Source organism: Capsicum annuum, chromosome 11 (genome assembly GCF_002878395.1).
Source record: "Capsicum annuum cultivar UCD-10X-F1 chromosome 11, UCD10Xv1.1, whole genome shotgun sequence".
Lineage (NCBI taxonomy): Eukaryota > Viridiplantae > Streptophyta > Magnoliopsida > Solanales > Solanaceae > Capsicum > Capsicum annuum.
This window is the reverse complement of record NC_061121.1, coordinates 43,609,480-43,617,895: the sequence shown is the minus strand read 5'-3', so window position 1 is coordinate 43,617,895 and position 8,416 is coordinate 43,609,480. Positions and strand designations below refer to the sequence as shown.

General features: G+C 36.5%; 1 protein-coding gene across 1 annotated transcript; it reads right to left on the bottom strand.

Moving 5' to 3' along the window:
- Positions 1-5,731: 5,731 nt before the first annotated feature.
- On the bottom strand, positions 5,732-8,110 carry LOC107848138 (AAA-ATPase At3g28580). Its single transcript, XM_016692825.2, has one exon. The coding sequence runs from the start codon at positions 7,613-7,615 to the stop codon at positions 5,990-5,992; it is 1,626 nt and encodes a 541-aa protein (XP_016548311.2). The 5' UTR covers positions 7,616-8,110; the 3' UTR covers positions 5,732-5,989.
- Positions 8,111-8,416: the final 306 nt, after the last annotated feature.

The window sequence follows — 8,416 nt, the reverse complement described above, 5'->3', positions numbered from 1 at the left end:
CATTATTTTTGAGCTACTTCAGATACTCTGTGCAAAGATTTTGTCAAGCTTATGGGAAGTGAATTTAATATAAGTAGGATAGGAAAGCTCAATTTCTTCTTGGGACTATAGATAAAACAGACTCATGCAGGAACTATGATCATCCAAGAAAAATACATCAAGGAACTACTAAGCAAATTCCACATAAATGATGTCAAGCCTATTAGAACTGCTATAGGAACTAACTTTAAGCTGGACATTAATCAATCAGGACCTAAGTTGAATGAAACAATGTATAGAGGAATCATTAAAGCCCTTCTATACCTAATAGCTAGCAAACCTGATATTGTGTTTAGTATTGGAATATGCACAAGATTCCAAGCATGTCCAAAGGAGTCTCACCTAAAGAAAGCTAAGAGAATTCTGAGGTATCCGAAGGGTACAGGGTACCTAGTTCTGCATTACCTTTCAGGTGGCTCTTTTGACCAAACCAGCTATGCTGATGCAGATTATACAAGGTACTTGGTGGACTGGAAAAGCACACCAGGAATAATTCATTTACGGGGATCTAGTTTAAATTCTTGGGAAAGCAAAAACCAAAATTTTATGGCTCTATCCATAGTTGAAGCTAAATATATTATTGTTGCCTTATATTATGCTCAACTTCTATGGATCAATCAACAGATTAAAGATTCTGGGATTGTTATGAACTCAATTACCTTGCTCTGTAATAACACTACTGCTCTTAACATGGCAAAAATCTAGTTCAACACAAGAAAACCAAGCACGTTAATGTGAGACATCACTTCCTAAGAGATAATGTAGAAAAAGGAACAATTTGTATAAAGTTTGGAAAACTGAGGAATAAGTGGTTAATATCATCTCCAAGTCATTGCAAAGAGATCAGTTTGAGAAGAATAGACTCAAACTTGGTCTAATGAAAATAAATTGAGTTTATGTACAATCACTTGCATTTTTTCTCACTACCTTGGCTAGAATTAGAAGGCAGGTATTCCAGTGTGAGTTTGTGGACAAGTCTAATTCAATCTCATACCTTCTACAGGTATATACCTATGGTGAATTAGTCAGACCAAAAAAACAGCGTGTCAGAATTAAGAAGATGAGAAACTTTATAAGTAGGTACCTGGTCCATGCTACAAGGTTAGTACCTATATACATTGTGTGTTTAAAATGTTAAAATAACTACTTAAGTGTCATATGGCCTTCCATGTCTCCTTATCTCTCTTATCTTCTCTCTTTAGATCATTGTCATATCATTATCTCAAGTGAAATGATGTGTCCAATAGGGACCAAGCATGTCATTTTACTTTAAGTCCAAAAGTCACCTCTTCAAACTTCATTAAATACCCTTCTCTATCTACTTCATCTTCACTAATCCATCAATTTATGAACCACTTTTGTGAAATTCCATTTCAATAATTATAAATCCTCTTGTCCATCTTGCTCTTTTGTATTTTTAGTTCAAAACCCTTATTTACCACCAAATATCTTTACCTTCCTCTCCAATTCAAACACCCTTAAAGGATAATGTCTCTCTTGTCAAACAATCTCCAAAAATCCCTTACCAGTCTTTGAAAACCCTTTTTTAGAAGAAAATCCTTCAATAACTTTGGTCACCGAAGGACTCATCAGTGAATAAACTCCAGTAACAGATGCCCAAATATTTTCATTGAGTGTGGACCAAAAAATTGATGAATTAATCTTTCTCTATCCAAAATCTATGTCCATATCACTCTCCATTATCCTTCCTAAGAGTGCCTTATTTAGTCCTCCTCTTGAGTCAAGCGTCACACCTGAAATGTCCAAGGGACCAATTCTCCTTGCAATTGTTGAACATTCTGAGGAATAAGAAAGTTTATTTGAAGTGGATTTTCCTGAGGGAATGGAAATCCCTCAAGTAGTGTTGAGGATGGTGCAGATTGGTTAGCCGATAGTTTGACAAAGCTAGCATTAGGTTCTCCATTATTTTTCTCTCTCTATTGATTCTCCTTTTAAATCCCCTAGTCCCAAATAAGTTTGTACCCCACTATCTATAAGGGTGGCTAAGGAAGTTGTTCATTCTTCTATTTAGGATAATGAGGAAAAAGATGACTTTGCCAACCTCTCTTGGAATAGAGTAGGGGGAAGAGGTTATTCCAAAAAAGATTAAGTTTTTGAAAAACCTGTTCTAAGATATTACAACACTCGAGATGCTGAGGAAAAGGTAATGAGTGATGCATTAAAGGCAAGTAAGTGGGCCACTACTAGGAAGAAAAATGCAAAGAGAAAAGTTGTAAGTGAGAAACCTTTTTTGCCTCCTGAGAATGTAGTTGATATAGGGAAGGGAGATAGAATTGAGGAAACTAAAACTGATGATGATATTGTGGTTGCTGCTCTTAGGAAGGGTAAGGGAGTAGGATTTTTGAAGTCTAAGAAACCTGTAGTGCCCAAGACAAAGAGTGCCAGTAACAAAAAGCAAACTTTAGTTAAAATAAAAAGGGTCGAGGTTTCTGAGGGACCTAGTACTAAAGGTGTAACACAAGAACCTGAGAGGACTGGTCGAATAGTTGAGGAACCTAGTTCCTTCTCAAAAATAAGAAAGATTCAAGAGACTGCTCTTAGTCTCACTATAGAGGAGAGGAACTTGATCATCAAATCCCAAAAAGTACGGACTGAGAGGGTCTTTAACATAACGATTCATGATGAACCTAGGATGATTGAGCTTATTAAATATGTTGAACACCAAGAATAGTTGCATCTCTTTGAGACTCGTTCATTGATGGTCTATAAAGAAGAAGTCAAGGACCTCTTCTTCATATTAGAATGTGTTGATGATACATTAAATCTCACTGTAATTGTACATGGAGTTGAGATATTTTGGATAAAAAAGTACTTGGATTGATCCTTGGTGTTTCTGTAGATGGGATCAGGTCAGTTCTCAATAAGCTCTCCTCCCTTATTTTATGTTTACTTCTAAGGTTAGTGGAGAATCCAGGACCAAAGTTAGAAAAAAGTTTCTAAGAGGAGAATTCCAGTTGCTAACAAAGTGTTGCTTCCCCGATCAGAGAAACGTATAGTCACCTCTGTAGCAGACCTATTTCTGTTGGAAACTCTTAGTAAATTTGAGATGATCAACCTACCTGCTCTGATTCTTGAGCATTTGCACAAGGTATTGCATATTAAGAATGGAAAACATAGACTTACTTATGGATAATTCTTCACTAAGGTCTTTAAGCATTTTAAAATCGAATGTGTGGGAGGATTTCAAGGGACTGCCAAACAAATGTTCACTATGACCACGTTGATTAAGAATGACTATGTGGAAGGGAAAGTTGGGGCCAAGTCCCAAGTGTCGGAGTTGTTAGATGTTCAGGAGTGCCTGAGTGGTGACTTGAAGGAGATGAGAATGGTAGTGGCCACACGTGATGCTGAGATCATGCAGCAAATAATATTTGAGAGACCTGGTGCCTCTACTGGACTAAGAGCTGAAAATGTTGAGTTGAAGGGCTAAGTCACTGCACTTACTGATGAGGTTTTAGGTCTCCAAGCTGAGGTCAAAGATCTCACCAAATAGTTTTTAATTGCTCATTCTACAGAGAGTGCTCGAATGGATCTACTTCTTAAGTCCCTATCCCCTAAACCTCTCTCTACTTAGGATTAGTTCCTTCTAAGCCCTATTAATGTCCTATTCTTTTATCATCGATCCCCTTTGTCTCTGTCTTTTGTGGCACATTTTGGTTATTTTTTATTCTTTACAATGTAACTGGTACTATCTTATCTTTAATGAAGTGTCTTCTCTTATTTTTGTCTACTACATGCCTTATGTTTATCTATATCATTCATGTCACTGTAGCCTGAATGGTCATGCATTAACTTGTTTGTATCTTCATTATCTTGGTTTACCACTTATCTTTTTTAATGATTCCAAAAGGGGGAAGTTAATATTCTTGGTTGTAGAGGGACCTGGTGCCATATATAGGGGGAACTAAAATGGGCTTCATAACATGGGGAAATTGTTACATGTGTAAGTGGTCCTTAATGATAGGGAAAATAGTTTGTCATCATAAAAAAGACGGAAAATATTACACTGTTGAGGTTTTGACGATCTGCAAACTATTCCATAAGGGACCAGATAGAAACCCAATTATAAGTCTATGGGACCTGGTTTGGGTTAAAGTTCCTTGACAATGACATGCTTGACTACAACTGGAAGTTGTAATTTTCTGTAGAAAGTTGGTGGCGCGGCTATAGAGGAGCTAAACCTCAACCAATAGTAAGACGCATAGATTTTGTTGTCTCATATATAAGTATCATTTACTCACAAAAAAACCTAGTTCTTGTATCTATCAAGATTGAACTTTAAAGAAGCAAAAGTCGCTCATGAACACAACTCATTCAAGGGACCTGATAGCTTACTCATCCTAAGTCTTGTGTGTGTTGCGTTATTGGTTATATGGTCTTATATTGTAAATCTACTCCTGATTATAAGGAATACTAAATGTGCAGCTTGTTCGTGTCTTAGTTTGAGTCGAAGCAACTAGAGTTGGTTGTTTGAGTCGTTTGTAAGTTGGTCAAGTATTTGTTCGTCTCTTTCAAGTGTTGTATCCTGGGTATAGTTGCCTAGGATGTATGACTAGATGTAGTCAGTCGTAAGTGTGTTAGAGTTATCACACTTGTTTTGTGATAAAGTTATTACAAGAGTTAGTGTTAGGGAATATGAAGTCTTGATGATGGACATATGAATGAAACATGTTGTGCAAGTTATTCCACATATGTGAACAAGTCACAGGCAAGACTATTGGTAAGACGACATTGCGTAAAAATAGGAGTGGATAAGTAACATACTTTCAAAACTTATCACATTAGCTAAAGTAGATGCAAAGGAGAGGATAAGTGCAACATCTAGAAGTTGAGTTGATCAAGAAGTCCTGCAAAGACTATGAGATAAAAGAGAAGAGTCTTATTCAAGCAAGAAGAGAGAGAGATGGCAGCAAAAAGTGAGTGAAACTAATTGGGAGTCCTATTGAAGATAGAAGAGTACATCAACTAAAGGAGTCCATCAGGAGTTGGCTTAAATATAACAAACGACAATCAAGTGATTCACTCACGCACTAAAAAGGATAGTCAACAATCAACAAATCAATTCTACAACTTGAAGAAGATAGTGGAGCAACCTGGTCCTTTATTTAGAGTCATAGACTTTGTGTAATAGGTTGGTCATTGAGTCATATTGAATTGTAATCTCTAGTCTCAGTGAAGTATAAACTGAGTTAGGATTAACATCTTCAAGTTGAGGAACTCGAAGACTTGTGAACACTTATCTTGGGAAGATTAGTGTTTTGTAGAAGTAAGAGTTAGAAGTTTTAATTCCTAGTTCACAATAAGTCTTATAATTTGTTGATTGTTGAGGCTCAAGAGTTATAGTGAAGTTGGGGTTAAATCCTGTAGAGGTACAAGTCGTGATTTTTTACACCTTTCTTGAGCCGAATGTTTTCCACGTAAAAATACTGTGTTAAAGTTTTACTTCAGGTCGTAGTTTTTACTTCCCTTGAGCAAGAATGTTTCCATGTAAACTTTTGTGTTCTTTACTTTATTACACTATCTCTTCTTCAGTTATTGTTTACTGCATTTGTAGTTTAAGGACCAGGTCCTGTTGTGTTTGGTGGACTCATACACTCCATCATCCCTCCTATATTTTAGCTGAACACATTTGAACTTTTCAAAAATAGAAACTCACACAAATCACATTTCATTTGTTAATCGTCAAACCACTTCAAGAATCATATTTTATTATGAGTCTGCTACATGTGAACCATATTAGAAATGCAATCAATCTCATATGCTACTGATGGTTATACATGTAACATATACATTATTCTTATTATGAAAACCATTTGCATAACTAGAATGCTTAAACTAGCTTAATAAACATAAAATAAACTTATTACAACTAATAAAGTAGAAAACATAGAGCTAAAACACCTCTAACAGTTTCATATATGTGAACTAATCAATCTTTGCTCACATCACCATTTTCCTTAGCACCATTTTCTTTGTTGTTTACACCATCAGCATTCTTGGCTTCTTCAGTATCTTTTAATTCTTTCTTTTTCTCCGGATCTTTCTCTTCCTTCTCCTTTTCAGCCACCTTTGTTCTCTCCTCTTCCTCGGCCTTCAATTTTGCTTCCTCCTTTGCTCTGTCCTCTTCCTCAGCCTTCAATTTTGCTTCCTCCTTTGCGGTTTCAAGAGCTTTAATCAATCTCTCCAAGCAAATATCTGCATTTTCCTTTGAAGACTTGGGCATCAAATTCTCAGCAATATCCGCAGGAGTCATATTAGTTTCCTCCAATAAGCGACGAATCTCAGGAAAGTAAACATGTGACTCAATAATGTTGAGATAATTATGTGCAAGCACCTTGAAGGACTCAAAGCAACAGTAGGATAGTACAATATGTTTATCCATCCTCCCCCTCCGAATTAGAGCAGGATCAAGCTTTTCCACATAGTTGGTGGTGAAGACAATAAGCCTTTCACCACCAATAGCGGACCATAGACCATCAATGAAGTTCAAAAGACCAGATAAAGTTACCTCACTTTTCTTTTCTTTACCCTCTAGTTCTTTTTTCAACTTCTCCTTGACGGCATCTTCCTCGCTTTTTTCTTTATCTTCCTTGTCTTTCGTCTTATTCTTCTCCCGTTGACCAGTAAGTTCAAGGGAACAATCTATGTCTTCAATCACAATGATAGATTTACTAGTAGTGTCTATCAGCAATTTTCTTAGCTCGGTATTGTCCTTAACCGATGTTAGTTCAAGATCATAGACATCATATTGCAAGAAATTAGCCATAGCAGCAATCATGCTTGATTTACCCGTTCCTGGAGGACCATAAAGAAGATAACCGCGCTTCCATGCCTTGCCAATCTTTGCATAATAGTCTTTTGACTTGCTAAATGTTTCAAGGTCATCCATAATCTCTTTCTTCTTGTTTGGATCCATAGCCAGAGTATCAAATGTAGATGGATGCTCAAACACTACTCCGCTCCACATCCTCCCCCCCCCATATCTATACCAACCACCTGCCTCTCCCTTATTGTTTGTGTACAGCTTTCTCTGTCGTTCTCTCACAGATATCGCCTTCCCTTCATCCAACACATACTTCAAGTATGAATTTGTGATAAGGTCGCGATTTTTTCTGTGAAGCTTGAGCTTGAAGTACCTCTTCTCATCCTCCCTATACAAAGAAATTGTCTGTCTGCTGGCTGCTTTTTGGCTCGAAGTCCACCAGACCTTCTCGCCTTTATATTCATCAGTTATCTCCTCATGATCATCCATGGTTAGGACAAGAGATTCCCCATTTTTCACCGAGTTGGCTTTGAGGCGCTTAGCTTGTGTGCATGAGTTCTTGCTCAGGTACCTCTCAATTGCTACGTAAGGTTTACTCCTCTCGAACCATCCATCAGTTTCATGCTCGTGAAAAATAATGTGCATATAAGGGTAGAAATAGCTCACAATTTTATCGGTATACCTCCTAATATGACCACGAAGTTCGTGAGGAAAATAGTTCTGGTACATGGTATAGGAGAACATGATTGCTGCAATGGTTGGACCCAACTGAGTCCAAACATCTTGCATCATCTTGAAAAATATTGAAGTGTATGTGAATGTTTGTTCACTAAATGATGGCCTTATATAGAGAGAGAGAAACTGGCAGAGTGTGTGCACAAGGCCTTTACGGAAAGAAAGAAAAACATAATCTTAATAGATCAATCGGTTGATTATTTAAACTTTCACCTGGTTGGTGACGGTTCGATATTCCCCATCTTGGAATTTCCTCCCTCATTTCTCCTTCCTACGTACTTGTGATCTAAAACAAGTCTCAGATATATATTTGTGTGATCAAGATGATATTTTTTTTTTGACAGACTAAAAAAGAAAGTACATTCACATGACGATGAGAATAGTATTTCGTTTTCTTTTATCTAACTTGGGTTTGCTCCATGACCACATATACTTTTTGAAAGAAACTGCTTTGTAAATTCCATGTTGGAACAAGGTTTCTACGTCCAATGTTGAATATTATTTTTGTCCTGATCAGGAGACTTATATTTCATTAACATATGTATTGGTCCCTTGAGAACTAGGAAGGTTGAATATTCAAGAATAAGATCCAATCATATATATTTGAACATTTTCTTTGTCCCCAAGGGACCATATATACTTATCATCAAGATGTCATTGTGCTTACGTATATATGCTCCTCTGTTTTAACTTTATTGACCTTAGCTTATCTAGAAAAGAATGATTCTTTCCTTATTTTAGTAATATTTTAATTTCAACTTAGATCATAAGATTTAATTTGATACTTTTGACAAATATTTAATTTAAGATTATAAGATTTAAATTTTTTTTTTTTTAATCATCTTAAACTTCATGCTC